Source organism: Nicotiana sylvestris, chromosome 8 (assembly GCF_000393655.2).
Source record: "Nicotiana sylvestris chromosome 8, ASM39365v2, whole genome shotgun sequence".
Taxonomy (NCBI): Eukaryota; Viridiplantae; Streptophyta; class Magnoliopsida; order Solanales; family Solanaceae; genus Nicotiana; species Nicotiana sylvestris.
The window spans coordinates 216,226,232-216,242,947 of NC_091064.1; the positions used below are offsets into that span (position 1 = coordinate 216,226,232).

The 16,716-nt window shown below is 31.2% G+C and overlaps 1 protein-coding gene and 1 pseudogene across 1 annotated transcript; both read left to right on the forward strand.

Moving 5' to 3' along the window:
* Nucleotides 1–4,591: 4,591 nt before the first annotated feature.
* Nucleotides 4,592–5,468, forward strand: LOC138876348 (uncharacterized). Its single transcript, XM_070155261.1, has 2 exons — nt 4,592–5,089; nt 5,382–5,468. Exons 1-2 carry the CDS (start codon nt 4,592–4,594, stop codon nt 5,466–5,468), a joined length of 585 nt encoding a protein of 194 aa, XP_070011362.1.
* Nucleotides 5,469–5,623: 155 nt separating this feature from the next.
* On the forward strand, nt 5,624–6,803 carry LOC138876349 (probable protein phosphatase 2C 64; annotated as a pseudogene).
* Nucleotides 6,804–16,716: the final 9,913 nt, after the last annotated feature.

A 16,716-nucleotide genomic window follows, 5' to 3' on the forward strand; every position in this document is an offset into this window, starting at 1 on the left:
TACCAATTTAGACTCACCTTACTAGATGAATTGAACCGCCAGAATTAATTGTTTACAACTATTTGAAATTAAAACCAACCTTAATTACTAATGCTTGCAAAAGTTTGTTAAAACTTGATCGACACTTGGAGAAAACTATTACATTTAAAGGAACTCTAACACGCCTTGTTCGAACTCAACTCATGCCTATTGAATTAATGACCTTAGCTTTACTACATCGAATCAAACTTCAAATATGGCAGACCTACTGACTCTACGAAATTACTGGCTAATTATGTTTGCCTAATACTTGCGGATCTTTGTTACTAACAGGACTCAAAATCACAAACTTCAATTTATTTCTATTCTCGTTTTCGTGAGTTCAAAGTTATACTTTACCAATCAACTAAATCGAAACGATTCTCAATATTAACTATTTACCAATTCAAATGGCTACAGGTATGAGGAAAACTGTTCAAAACTGCCTAAGATAGTCCTAAGTGTAGTCCAAGCTGGTTCAATATCTAATGACTTATTTTGATTTATGTAAACTAAACAGTGAGTGCTAATTTGCAAATTATTATATGATGTGGTCAATATCTAATACATAACCCAACTCAAGTTGAATGTGATTTTGAACTACTTTATTCTGATAATATGAACTAACAAAACTGAAATTATTTAACTATGAAATTCATACAGACACACACCTAATAGTTTAGCAATCTAACAGTTTGTTCCAATTAAACACACATACTGAACTGAACTGCCATTTGAAGGATTCAGTTCAGTAGTCCGACATCATACATCACCTAATTGCCAATCAGTGATTTAAAAGCAGTCCTAATTATACATATATCTACCATTCATATAACAGGAAACACATTACTAATATAAAATAGAATACAAGCATTCTATAGTTTCAACAATAAATCCTCTGGCCATTTCATTTCAGCTTCAATGAGCATACACCAAGATGATTCAAAGTAGTGTACCTAGAATCGAGAATAGCAGAAGAAAAAGAAGAAGAAAGGCATGTCAGCAGCAGCAGTAGTATACAATACAACAATACCACAGCAAAGAGCAGAGCAACAACCAACAGAAATAACACCCAGCACAAACAGTCCAAAACCCAGGAGTGAAACCAGAAAATACCAAGCAATTCACAGACAGGAACAGAATGTATTCAGAAATGAGACAGGAGAGTAGATTTTCTGATTTCTGTTCTTCAAATTCTCAAATAAAGACACTCAGAACCTCAATTAAACAGTAACAAACTGATTCTGATTTTCAGTAGTAAAGAAAACCTCATTTTTTTAGTATTTAGCTCTTAACCTATTGAACTCTTTAGGGTAAAAACTCAGCTTGTATTTCACTCTTAAACTCTGAATTTCTGATGTCAAAATCCAGCCCCTCAATTTCTCCCAATTTGTACTAAATGTCCCCTATTTATAACCAAAAAATCAGCCTGCCTTCCCTGGGAACACTTAAAGAAATCAGGCTTAAACTGCTGCCCATTCCCCTTAGAACCCCACTAACATATGTCTTCTTATTTATCACTTTACAACCTTACAAGCACTATGTTTTACCACCTTTTCAGAATCCCTTTTCTTTTCAGTTTTACAACCATGTTATTCCCTGAAGAATTGCTGACAGTTTCAGTCTTTTCTTTATTAAATTCCCTAGTTATGGGCAGTATGGCTTTTTTTTTAAATTAAACAATGCCCTAATAATGTCCATGCTGCTCCTGACTCATTCTAGCCCATTTTTTTTATTAAAGAGAGTCATTAGTTTAATAGTTCACTGAATATTCAATTGGCATGCCACTTAAACTAAGCCACTTTTAGGTTTTCAAATCCCAAACTACCCCCCTGGGAATCTGAACTACTGCCCTGTCCTAAACCTCTTAATCTAATGGTAGAACTCTATAAGTTATAACCTTAACAACTGATTTCTAACTGATCACTAAATTACTACAGCTATAACCAATTCACAACCAAATTCAAACAATGATTCAATCAGAATTGAAGCAGTATGAATCAAATTATTATCAGGTTATTCTAACATTCAAGCATGTAAAACTAATCGACGACACTTATCCAATCGACTACACGAATTACAACACATACAATCAATAGCAAATAATCAGAATCGAACAGGCACACAGGTGATTCGAGTCGTATTGATAGAAACAAGGATTTATAATAAAACTTAACTAATCGACGAAACTCATTCAAATCGATTATATAGTTTATCATATACTTGACCAAGACCAGAAAAAGTTCGACCAAATAAAAGGTCATTGAAGAAGGACAAAATCAATCGACAAAATAAAAAAAAATGAAAAATCAATAAAACTAAACTAAACAAATAAACAAATATAAACAAATACAAAATGGAACAAACAAGAAAGGAAAAATACCTCAAGAACTCGTTGCCGCCGGCTTTCAGGCGAAGGGGTTTCAGGGCGGCTAGGGTTTCAGGGGAGGTCTGTTTGGTTTAGTCTCTGAGAGAGACGAGATAGGAACGGGGGTATGGCTTAGGGGGGTGTGGGGTCAGAGGTTGGACTTATATACGGGGGAGGGAATTAGATCCTGGCCGTTTGATCAATTGAGATCAACGACTAGGATTAATTCATTAATGAGAAACGGTACTGTTTGGTTTAAGTGGGGGGTTGGCTGGATCCGGGTAACGGGTCGAGTTTGGGAACGGGTAAGGGAAATTGAATCTCAGTCGTTGGATCGATTTAATCCAACGGCCTTGATTAAGAGTGACCAAACGACGTTGTTTTATGACGTCTCTGCCAGGCCAACTGGACCTGGTAAATGTGTGATTTGGGCCTGATTTTTGGTCCAAAAATAATGGCCCAATCCGATTTTCACTCTTTTCTTCTTTTTCTTTCATTTTCCTTTTAATTCCTAAATACCAAAATTCCTAAAATAAATTGTAAAAAACAAAATTAACTTAGAAAATACTAATTGACCTTTAACTATAAATATCACACCAAAATAAAATATTAATTACAAACAAAATCGGGCGCTTGGACATTAAATGCCAAAAATACAAAAAATATGTATTTTTTGTGATTTTCTTTATTTTAAAACCAAACTATGGTTAATTAATTACTAATTGTAAAAATAAAAATCCTAAGTGCACATGTAACGTGTTTTTTTTGTATTTTAATTAATTAAAACAGGATAAGCGTTCACAGACAAAAACATAAATAATTATCCAAAAATACCACGCAAATTCTAAAAATTGTACAGCACGGAAATTTGTTTTATTTTTGATTTCTTTTGGAGTAGTTTTCGTGAAGCAAAAATCACGTGCTCACAGTAGCTTGTTGAAAAACAGAAAAACGGACAGAAAATAGAAAGCAACGAGCAATCTGATTTCCTCTTCTGTTATAGCTCAACATTGGCTATAAATTGCATTCCTTCCTCTGAGAATTTCCATTCGACTTCTGAGTTCTCCTCCTTTCTTGTGCATTGCTTTAAACTACAAATAAAGCAATCGTAAGTGTGATTTGCTGCCGAACTTTGTGTTCGCTGAAACACTGGGGTTTGAAGTACCGCTACACCAGTGTGTAATTCGTTCTATCCTGGGGGGAAATAATCCATAACCTTGGGTACTAGGAGGGGATTAAATTCCTTAATGAAACACTGTGAATTCAGTGGGCTCGAATTAATTACTGTTTCATTTATATTTACATTTATAGGCTAACGTTCTTTTCTCCAGAATTATTATTTATAAATATAGGTCAAATAAAAATTAACAAGCTTATAAAAATTATTAACATATGTCACCGTCATCATCCTCACTAAAAATCTTGATGTCATCATCTTCTTCTTCCTCTTCATCCTCGGCGTCCATCATAGCCTTGCCCTTATCTTCTCCATGTTTCAAACCAGTGCTCCGCAGGGGCGGATTTACATGCTAGTTTTAGGTGCTCAAGCACCCATTAACCTTGACATAAATTAGGTATAGCTATAATAAAAATATAAGAAATAGGATATAACATTTTAGTGAGCACCCAATAAACAAAATGACTGATGGGTGTTGTGGTTCTGAAGTGGGAGTTAAAACCTTTCCTGAAAGCAAAGACCCAGGTTTGATTCCTGTCAAAGCACTACCTTTTCGTATTCCCTTTACGTTTTCCTATCTTTTTAGTTTTTAACCTTTCTCTACTTTTGAACTAAATTTTCCTTTTTTAGTTTTTAGTTTTTCCTTTTCCTACTTCCTTTCACCTTTAGGCTTTATTATATTAATAATTAATTAGATTTAAGTATAAGAAAGGCCATCTTTACAGTTTTATAGAAAAGTTTAAAACTAAACCCTTCTTGAATTTTTGCTCATTAGGAACGTATAGAAGGGAAAAACGAAGAACAAAGTAGACGAAACAATCAGCAAACTCTCCGGTCATTCACAACAATCTCAAAATCAGATTATTCATGTTCTTGAATTTGTTGCTCGTGAGGGTCCAAATTATGCCGATAGACTTGTTGTTGAAAGTCTTATGACTAAGATTAAGGAATTTGAATTTGTTTTTATGTTGCACTTGATGTGGAAAGTTCTAATGATGACAAATGATTTGAGCTCCTTATTACAAAGGATGGATCAAGATATTGTCAATGCTATGGGACTCCTCACTCATACAAAGCAAAGATTACAAAGGATGAGGAATAGTGAATTTCAATCATTAATGGATGATGTCTCTTCATTATGTGATAAACATGAGATAATGATCTCGAAGATGGATGCTCTCTATTTTCCTGGGAAGTCAAAGCGTAGAGCTCTTGATGTTACATACTTTCATCACTTGCATGTTGAGATATTTAATGGTGTTATTGATTTGCATCTTCAAGAGCTTAGAAGTCGTTTTGATGTCGTGAGTACCAACTTACTTCTCGGTATGACTAGTTTAAATCCACTTAATTCATTTGATAATTTTGATAAGAACAGGATAATGAAGTTGGCTGAATATTATCCCAATGAGTTTGATAGCAACAAGCTCTGGGATCTTAGTTTCCAGCTTGATAGTTTTGTAGTTTATGCTCGTGGTCATGACAAGAGGTTCTTCAACATGAAGGGAATTAGTGACCTTTCTAAAGTATTGGTTAAGTCAGACCTGCATCAAACTTGGCCACTGGTGTATTTACTTAGATTCCAACACCATGTTGCAAGGAAACTCTTGGAAATAAAATAAAAAAAGGCTTGACAAGCTAATCCGGAGAGTTTTCGCCTTCGGTGCTCAGTAGCTGTAGCTTTGTTGTTCCGTATCTTGGGTTTCTCATGCAGAGAGTATCTAAAACAATAAGAATGTTCCAAATTCATTTGAGAAACCTAGTTATGCACGTGTGTGTTGCTTTAGTCCTTAAGATTTTAGTGTCCACTCTTCTCAGATTAACCAACATCTAGTATTAAACTTGCCGACTTGCCGTCATGGCACCAAGTTTCTCACTTTGAAGGATCCTGCAACTACTCCTTAGAGAGCTTGATTAATTTCTCAGAGTGTTGCTAATTTGCTTTATTACCTTTTCTATTTTTTGGGAGGAGCAATACAAAATCAGCTGTGTGCTATGCTAATAAAAGGCTATTGATGTCAATTAATGGGGTAGTACTTTCTTTAGGAAGCTTGTTTAGTATGGTTGATTCTTGCCCGACTCAGAAAACTTTGATCTGCACTCTAAAATGGACTGAATACTTTATTTTGCAGATTTCAAGATCCATTGGTGATGTGTATTTAAAAAAAGCTGAATTCAACGGGAGCCATTTTACGCAAAGTTGCGTCTTCGAGAACCATTTGGCAAGCCCATATTGAGCTTAGATCAAACAATTTCAGTGCACCATTTGCAACCTGATGACCAGTTTGTCATATGTGCATCAGATGGGTCTCTAGGAGCATCTAACTAACCAAGTAGCAGAAGACATTGTACACAATCACCCATGCAACGTAAGCTGTATTTCGTGAAAAAGTTTATTTCCTTTAAGCAATGAAAGCTTAATAACCAATGGCATGAATATTAATCTCTCATACAGGTGAATAATCACTGTTTGACTGTTGACGGCTTTTAATCTGTTCATTTTACTGGTTGACATCCTAACTTCTTTTTTATACACGATAGGTCACAATAAGAGTTATTGAAATATAGCTGGTAGTGAAATAATCCGGTGATGAACTTTGCATAAAATCGATTACATCTAATCTAAGTTTCATATATGCAAGGGATCTCCTGTTTGTTATGGAAAGAGAAAAAGAAGAAGTGTTGAGGAACAGTGGGGAATTTTCTGTTAAATGTTTCCAGGAGCATTAGGCCTCCTCTCCGCCCATATGCCGAGCAGTAGAAGCCACTTAATTAAATTGTGCTGCCACTGTGTCAAATGCATGAATAATAATTTTGCCTTAGTGTGCAACGGTAAGATTTGTTGTTGTGTGACCAGGAGGATAATCTCAAGCCATAGAAACATCATCTTCTAGAAATGCAATGCTAAGTGAATCTGTGTACAGTAGACCTAATGTGGTCCGGCCCTTTGTGTACCCTGCACATAGCGGGAGCTTACTGCACCAAGCTACGCTTTTATTATTTTCAAGTGTTTCCCAAGTTTCTGCGTTGCAAGAAGCAGCAAAGAAAAGGGAGATGAGGTATTCAGACTTGAAGAAAATTAATCGTGGAGTTTGTCGACATTCCACGACGACATCCCAGTGGCAGTTGTTTTCCTGGACTCGAATCTCGTGAGCCATGCTAGCTAGCTCAGTCAAAAGTCCTAATATTTCTATAAAAGGAGGTGGCATTAGTTTGCCTACAAAGACTACCCCAACATAAGTTGGTTGGTGCAACTTTATGAAGCTGTTACTACAGATGTTATTGTACTATGTATCTTGTGAATACCAGGTAGCACTTCTAAAAGTTCAAAAGCAGTCCAACAATTTTTTAAACTCTAATCTAACGGAGACTAATACTTGGATTTAGTTCCAGTGCCCAAGAAAGGAACTGGAAGAAAAAGAGTATCTTCACAAATATCAGTTGAGTTGTTTCCTTGAAGTAATTCCTTATTGCTTCTATTATATAGTTAACCTGGAGGTTGTAAAGACCTAATTTATTCTTTATAATGATATTTTTGTGGCTGCTATTGAGAAGAGTTGTTGTTTTCAGATTGTAAAATTGCAGTTAATTCAAAAATCAAATTAAATTAAACAAAAATAATCCAGACCAATTAAGTCTTGCAGCTAATATTATATAATGACTTAACCTTTTTAGTGTTTTCTTTGTTATTTCATGAGATATAAATATGAAATAAGTTGTATGAAGATTTCGCTAGCGTTTGGAAATTTTTGAATTTTTTTCCCAGAACATGATCATATTTCGTAAATAAACAATGTTTTTTAAAAAAAAATTGGAAAAAAGAAGCCAAAATCTATAGTCACACGGAGCTTCATTTCAGGTATTAGCTTTCATAATCAAAAGTCAGGTGTTTGTACTTAGACTAAAAAAATTCCATGTTGGTAATATGCCTATTATGTTTTTGTATTATTCAATACGAAAGGAACATAAAATTGTTAATAATCGAATTATTAAGTCCTCAGGATCACAATGATCCTTAAGCATTGATGACAGAAATGTAGGGATAGAAGTAAAAATAGAAGTAAACGTAAGTAGGTCTGGTTGAGTATAATTAGGACATGAGTTAAGAATTATCTAAAATTATATAAAGATCGAGATTACGGCATGAGTTAAGAATTACATAAAATCATATAAAGATCATACCAAAGATCAAGATAGGGCTGATACTCTCGAAGATTATGATACTTTTAACACTGTATCCCTCAAATATTTAGTCACACTTCGTAATCCATGTACACTGCAATTGACCACGCATTATCTTAACATTCTGCCAAACAACCCTTTATTTATTTACCATTTTAATGCTAGTGATTTGCTCATTCAATTATAAATAGTTTCTCTAGCTCATGCTTTGTTGACCATGCATTGAAGTTTGTCAGACATGTGACCGTCCATTTTACTTTTTTTCCTCTATCCCGTCTAGTAAATAATAGATTCTGAAGTCATATTTTAAAAGTGTAATAACTTCTGAATAAAAACTTAAAGATTGAACCTATCAAATTAAAACTATGAATCTGTCTTTGCTATTCCTTACTCCTTCGTGTAAAATACATGTAGAACAGTAGAAGATGCAATTTTCTATAGATAAACGAATTCAAAATCTACTCTCTAAATTCAATAATTAATTTATTTTATTTCCTAGCTAAGCAATCGAAGATGAGCAAGAAGAAGAGTGGATGGTGGAATTTGAATCAAGGGAATTAAAGAATGATTAGAATATCCATCAACAACATACAATATTGTTTAAAGAACAAGAAAAGTGATAGAAATCTTTGCAAAGTTTATTGTTGGTTTTCCAGAATATGTTGAACAACGAAGATATAATAAAGCATATTAATTTTGATAGTACGCTAGATATTATTTATATCCTAGTCATTTGTAATTCCCGATCATGTCTTGTACCCAAACATTCCATCTAGCAATTTATATGACTAATATTTTCTGTTCTTCCACTACTATATTATATGATGTTATTATAATTAGTGGTTTTACTATGATTTTTTTTTTCAAACAATTTACACATATTTAGTTATGAAAAGTCGGGACTGAATAATATTAAGCCATTTTATGTCGAAAAAAAATAATGTTCAGATTTACACCAAAAATATAACCACAACTAACATGGCTTACGAATGACGATAACAAATTTCTACTGTTGTTTTTGTATAGTCCTAGTATTTTTGGGAAGTGAATAGTTTCTGTTGAAAAAAGTTGAATCTTTTTTATCAGCAAAAAAGAGAAAGAAAAGGGAAGATCTTCTTATAGTTGAAGAATCCTTATTGTGTTTTATATTCTCTCTTGTTTTCTTCTACTTCTCATATTTGCAATTGCTTTCTTCAAAAGCTTTTTTTTTTTTGGACTTGGATTTGGTAGCTCTTAACTCTTTTACGGCTGTTACCAAGAACAATGACAGACCAATATCCTCAAATTTCATTCGGGGTTTATGCTTCATCAGATATTTTAAGATATACTCCTTATGGATAGGTATTCAATGCTGGTTAACTTAGTTTGCATATAAAAAAATGAAACATGTGTGATTGTATTTTCATACAAAAACTGCAGTACTATATTTCTTTGTTGATTTAGGTGGTGGAAGAAGCACCTAAGCTATTGCTACAAAAACTCTTTTGTACCTTACTAATCACATAAGTAGATGTGGCTCTTTGGATTGTAGGGGGTAGGTGGAGTTGTATCATTTAAAAGTCCTCAGCACCTAGTGCCATGTTTAGAATTTCTTTTCTTGTATTCGGCATTCGAAAATCACTTATTCAATTAATCTAATTTTGTAAGGATATTTTTATTCTTAGGACTTGAACTTGAGACATCTGAGTAAAGGTGAAGAGATCTTGTTCATTCGATGGGCGAAAGTTCAATGATTTACAATATGATATGAATATTGTGGCATTTGAAACAGAAAAAGATCTGTGCTTCTTTGGCTGGTAAGCAATGATAATCTTTTCGGTTCCTTTTTTATACAAGGCCGGAGAGTTTTCAGTACCTTGACTCAATCAGAAAATAAAACTAGTCACAAACACGCCAATCAAATCAGCTAGCACTTTAGGACTTCAAAAGAGTGTGCCCTCACATGTATCCACAAGTTTCTAACTGGGAAGAGGTGGAACAGATTACCAGAGCCAATGAAGTGCTGATTATTCTAGGTTGAGCAGCTTCAAATTTCTTAGGAGAAAACTGGAACCTAAGGGAGTATGATTGAACATAATGAAAATTGATAAGATCTAAATTTGGACTCCGTATTCCAACAGGTCTAACAAGAACATGAAGATTAAAATATGGATAGGATAAGTGGATTGAATGAAATTATATAATTCAAATCACCGACACAAAATATTGTCCAAGTGTTTGAGCAGTTTGATTGTTGAATTCATATAGGCCCATAATCAATAGCTGACTGAAATGCAAATACACTATGATTTATGCTAGCTAATATCGAGAAATTCATCCAATCCATCTCTTCTACCACAAGAAGTGATCAGCCAAAGAGAAGACGGTATACCACAAAGATAAAAGAGGAAGGAAACTACAAACAACTTTCTCTAGACCACGTAAGTTTAAGAAAAAGACGAAAGAAAAATTCTTCTCACGCATTCAATAAAAAAAAAAATCTGATCATATCAAGCTTTACCTCATCAAACTTAGTGGCAAACAAGTGGAGCTAAGTGAGAATTCCTCCATTTGGCCCAAGATTGAATTGCTTCATGACTTCATTGTATCGAACAGTGTCTCTAATATCAATATTTGCACCAAATGGAAGGGTCAAGAGGGCAGGAACAAGGTTCAATACATAACCCCGCATATTGGATGCCATTGTGTGGCAAACAAGTCGATGGAGAAATGTTGTTTTTCCACTACCTAGTCATCAAATTAAAACAAGTTCTATAAGTTCAACCCTTCAACATAAAATGCAACAAACAACTTGGCAATGTTCGTGTTTAACCAATAGTATATATATCAACTCCGTAATCCAAATAAACAGGACTTTACCAGCTATCCCAATCACTATGATAATGACCGGCTTTTTCTTGAAAGTGGAGGATGATCCCTCGATATTAAGCTTTTTCATCGAGTTAGATATGTCATCCTTCCCCTAAACCTATGACCAAACAATCGAGGAAGAAAAAAAGGAGAATATTAGTCAAGGCTTAGCTTCTTCTGTTGTACAGTAGTCATTCTGAAGAATTGTAAGAGTAATCCAAATTACGAATATTACCTTACTGTCAACTTGCATCGAACCCTCAGCCTCTTCTGGTACCTTTGAATCAATCTCCATTCAGGATATCTGCTAAATCAATGAGGACTTCGGTCACCCTCAATGTATTTATTCCCCCAATTTAAAATAATTATGATTATATCAACAGTAGGAGCAAAAATGAAGCTAGCAAAGATGGCGATACTTAATAAATGCAGGAACATCACGATGCCCTGCATCAAATTCCATGAGGATGCTACCGAAGGCTAATTGTTTTCAAACTACTGTGAATAATTCTTTCTTCTTCTGCTTAAGCAAAAAAACCCAAACTAATTTTGACTTTTGATAAAGCTTACACTAGTGATATTGTTCTCAAGCTAGTGATACTGTTTTTGAAATAGTGCGGAAATTTCTCAAATTCCATGCAGAACATGACATAAATTGTCTCAACAACACTGCATCAGCTTTAAACGACTAAAGAAAAAACATTGTGTCGTTGAGCTACGATTCAGGGCACTCCTCTTTTCAATTTATATACACAAATGGATTTAAAAGAGTTAGTAATACTTATGACAACCTAAAGCAAAATATAAACTCTAATCATCTCTAAATGGCTAGATTGCTTCCCATGCTATGTCGAACATGGACCCCATTCTAATGGCAGTTCAAGGTACAATAATCAGAACAATAAAAGATTATAGTAAAAAATACTTTTAAGCAAACACAAGCCACGAATAGAAGCTCAGATAATAACCCGACAACATAGAGCACCTTTTAACACCGCATTCTACTCAAAAGAATTAAAAAATAAAAATAAAAAAACAATATTGAAGCTCATTGAAGAGCAAATAATTTAGCGGAAAATCGTTTGAACAACTACTGAGACTTAAAAGCCAAAAGTGTTAATTTTTTTTTTCTAACTTATATGTCAGTGTCATCAGCTTGGCGAACAAAGTCCGCAGGTTTTTACAAAATATTCACAACGCAAAATAACAATAGCCAGAGACCGGAAGTTTTTGGGACAAAGCTAGATTTTTGCAAGGCTACAAATAATTATAAACAATACTTTTAACAACAAGAAGGATGTAAAACCCAGTTTTTGTTGGAAAACGAGCAACTTACTGAAATTGGTGGTGGAAGACACGACGGAGACTTGGTGGGGTGGAACCGTGGAAGCAAGGGAGAGTTTTGGTTTTTAACGGGAGGGAGAATGACTTTTAGAGAAATAACGGGAAGTAAGTAATACTCCTACTTTGTTATTATACCTAAAGAAATAAAGAAAGAAAATGGTGACATTAAGCCGAATAATATTAGGTCACAGTTTGATGGAAGATTTTTCCAACAAAATTTTACTTTTTTTCGAAATCACTATTTGTTCGTAAAATTTAAATTTTCGCCTGAAAATGCATTTTGAAAATTTTAGAAAATTTTAAAAACTACAAAAAATTATTTTTCAAAATTTTTACTCAAGTCACTCACAAAACTTCAAAAACAACCCAAACTTAAATATATGTCCAAACACAACTATAAATTTCAAATACCATTTTTACTTGAAAAAATATTTCGCCATTTTTTCGAATTTTACCATTCTTATGTCCAAACGCCTACTTAGTTTCTACAGGAACTTGTACTAATTTGTTCATACCATCATCTATATATATATATATATATTAAAGGAATAAAATTACCAAATATAATTAGCATTGTGATTAAGCCAAGTGGCAAGCTAATAAATACTAATAATATATGGTAACTTTATTCTATATTTGATTATGTTAGTCAAATACAAATATGTATGTATATATATATATATATATAATTGAATTTGAATTAAAAGATAATTTTGAATTTTATATATAAAGTTTTAAAATCTATATATATATATTAAAGGAATAACGTTACCAGATATAATTAGCATTGTGGTTAAGCCAAGTGGCAAGCTAATAAATACTAATAGTATATGGTAACTTTATTCTATATTTGATTATGTTAGTCAAATATATATATATATAATTGAATTTGAATTAAAATATAATTTTGAATTTTATATATAAAGTTTTAAAATTTGAATTAAAATAAAAAGAAATTTATCTTTTGTTATCATGTTATCATGCTTAATTCAGTTAATGATCATATGCAATCATGTTAAGAACTTTTGTTAATTTTTTATAATTATTTAAATATTACTTTGCCTCGGGCAAAAAAGAAAAAAAATTCTCCATATAATTCTAAACTCTTTCACATCTAAAACCCTATAATTATAGTTCTTTAAAACACTATAGCTGGATTTGAATAAAGCAGATTTCTTTTAAAATAAATATAATATATAGGGTACATGTCTATGTTTATTCAAATAACAAAAAAGAGTTTAAAAATCAAATAAAAGTTTACTTACATATATAATGAAGTAAAGCTACATGGTATAGAAAGAAACATCACAATAATGTGTTAATACTCAAAAAAAAGTTATTTTTCTTTCTTTTTTTGAAGAATGTTTGTTTGAAGAGTCAAATTGTATAAATGGACATAAAAAAAATAACAAAATATTGGTTATACAATTGCTATCATTACTGTTAATTTAACATCTTTTAGGAATTAAAGGGTATAAGTTGAAACCTTTTCATTTAGTTGCAGTCAAGCCAATATTGCAGGGGTATAATATTTTTTTCGTTGAAGAATATTAGTTTTGAATCATTAAATTATGTGAAAGGTTTCTCGAATTTCAACAAGAGGAATATTGGTTTCTAATTGGTAGTTTCTATATCGATTTTCAAGTATAACAAAAAGTATATTTTGAAAATAAATGGTATGACGCCAAATATTTTTTTTATTAAATGTAAAAAAATTATTACAAAATGTAATTATTTTTTAAAATATAATGTAATTTTAAAAATAAAAGGATAAGATATTTTTGAATTTTAGTAGGAAATTTTAAAATTATTATAATAGAAGTCATGTCATGGATGAAATCAAGTAACCGAAATCTTATGGAATATTTACATAGATATCCGGCCAGATTTATCGTTGATCTTTTATAGCTGATATACATAGATGATATACTGACGATACATGATTATACACGTATTATATATGGATTATATCTAAATTACACATTCTTTAATTTTTTTAATTTAAGTGGTTAGGTGAGCACATATTTAGGTTGATTAGATAAAGCCAAAGAAAAATATGAAATAATTTTAACTAGGGACTAAAAATATAAATAAATTTCTTATGTAGACAATTTCTATTAAAAATCATCCTTTTATAGCGAAATAAATTAATTTTTTTGTTACAAAAGAAAGAAAGACATAAAAAATAAGATAAAAAAAATAAATATAGAAAAAATATATGGAAAATCTAAGAACCAGAAAATAGAGATGACAACGGATTACTTCTTCTCTTTATCTCTATTGAGTATAAAAAATTTGGAAGCTGATCTCATCGATTTAAAATATTTTTTTCAACTCAAATACATAGATTATAAGATAAGGATATCTTAGAATATATTTTTTTCTAATTTACATTTTGTGTCGTTTTCAAAAAGTTATTATTACTAACAAACTGATATGATATTCGAATCTGAATTTAGATGCAATTTGAGTAATCTGCATTGATGTTAAGCCATGTATAATGTCGAGAAAAAACTACTTGATAATTTTAAGAGAATATGTGCAATGTAATATAATTACAATCAACTAATTTAACATTTAATGATTCAAAGTTTTTTTTTTTTTGTATATATAGGGTATTCAAAATTTAAAATCTGTGGCTAGAGATATCAATAAATTCAAAATAGAGCCATACTGAAATAAAGTTTTGCTGGCTAAAAAATTATTTAAATTTTTAGATAGTCTATTAAAGTGGATTTTAAATTAAGGATGATATCTATATTTTCACTTGCATCATTATAAAGCTAATCATTATTGAAAGATAACAACATACCAAAATAAAATTAGAATTTCAAAATAAAATATTTTTTGAAAGATAACAACATACCAAAGAATAGTTCAACTTCAAGTCATAGTAAAAGAGTCATGTCGTAACCAAAAATCGTTCATATTATGTCAGCCTTTGTGCTTTGCCATAAATACGAGTTATTATTTCGTTTCGTGACTATTTTTAGGTTTCAATGACTCCAATAAGAATGGTGCAAAAAAAAAAATACGAGATTTGAAAAAATATTAGTTTTTTTTTTCATGTAGTATTTCTTAATTAATATCTAACGATTATCTATAATTATATAAAAGGTTTAAATTTTAAGGTTATTTATATATAATTCAAATAACTCAAATGTTTAATATGGTTAGTGCAAATATCAAAATGGAGTCATACTGGAAAAAATAAATTCACTGGCTAAAAAATTATTTAAATTTTTAGATACCCAACTAAACTGAGTTTTTGAATTAAGGATAATATTTTTACTTCCATTATTATAAACATAATTATTATAGAAAAATAAAATTTTAGAAACTGAAATTTTAAAATAGAAATATTTTTTGAAAGATATCAATACACCAAATAAGAGTTCAAGTAGTAATACAAGAGTCAAGCCGTATCCAAAGAATTCTTCATAGTCTCAACCTTTGATTGTTTTGCCATAGATGTGAGTTATTATTTGCTTCTTGACTATTTTCAGGATCCAATGACACCGCTGAGAATGATGCCAAAAAAGAAAATAGAACTATAACTAGGAAATTTGAGAAATAATTAATCTTTTTCATGTAGTGTTTCTTAATTTATATCCAATAATTATCTATATTTATCAAGAAGGTTTAAATTCTAAGACTATTGACACATAATTCAAATAAATAAATATTTGACATGATTAGTGTCCGCGCATCCGCGCGGGTACTAATACTAGTGTAATATAGAAGTAGGCAATCGAATTTTTCAAAAAAAAAAAAAAGGTTGGAGAAATAAACACAAAAAAATAGTAGCATGTTTGCCCCTCAGCTTATTTGAAAAAATAATTTTCAAAAGCAATTTGCATTTGGCTAATTAATTTAAAAGTATTTTTAAATAATAATTAGTATTTGGCCAAGCTTATAAAATGCTTCTATACATATATATTTTTAAAGCGTTTTTATAAAAAAAAAATGCTTTAAGGAAAAGCTACTTCTTTTTGCTTCTCAAAAATTATTTATACTTCTACTAAAAGCACTTTTTTCCTTCTAAAAGTTTGGTCAAACATCTTAACTTTAGAAAAAAAATACTTTAGCTCAAAAAAATACTTTTGGCTAGAAAGAAACTTGACCAAATGCCATAAATCCCGTTTGGTTGATGTTTTAAGAGAGTTCTATATCGATGTAAAAATCAGCATGGTATAGTAATTATTTGGTTGCTATTTTTAAAAGAGTAAATTTTGGTATAAAACCTCCATAATATACAATGTTTCATGAATTTTTCTTCTTTTCTTTATATATAATATAATACCCGCATAAGTTAATAGAAAAACTTATGCATTATTTTAGGTTTTAGCTTGATTAGAATATGAATTAAGAAAATGATATTAAATAATATATAGATTAAAATAATAAATGACAAACATATTGTCACTCTAAAAAAAAAACTCGTATTTTAAAGTATATATATATTTTTTTTTTACTACAAATCAAACGTCCAACAAAAAATAACTTACATGACATTACTAACTCTTATATTATAATCCCTCAATTACTAATCCTCGAAATGCTAATCTCAATATTAATACTCCATTCATTATAAATTGTTGCATAGCTTGTCTCATAATCAAATCACCCCTTGGAAAATGGGTACAATATATATAAGCATGTGCCTGAAAACTCTTTCCTGTGTTCATGTGAGGGAAAATTAGTAAGCTTTTGGATAATCTTTGTAAAGTTGAAATAGAAGTACTATATAAAACTAACACAAAATCATCGAATCTTA

What these genes read in the sequence shown, in the direction of transcription:
- LOC138876348 (XM_070155261.1), top strand. Translation starts at nt 4,592, where the DNA reads ATGGATCAAGATATTGTCAATGCTATGGGACTCCTCACTCATACAAAG. An exon ending in GAATTAGTGACCTTTCTAAA is followed by an intron (nt 5,090 to 5,381) that starts GTATTGGTTAAG and finishes CACTCTTCTCAG; the next exon opens with ATTAACCAACATCTAGTATT.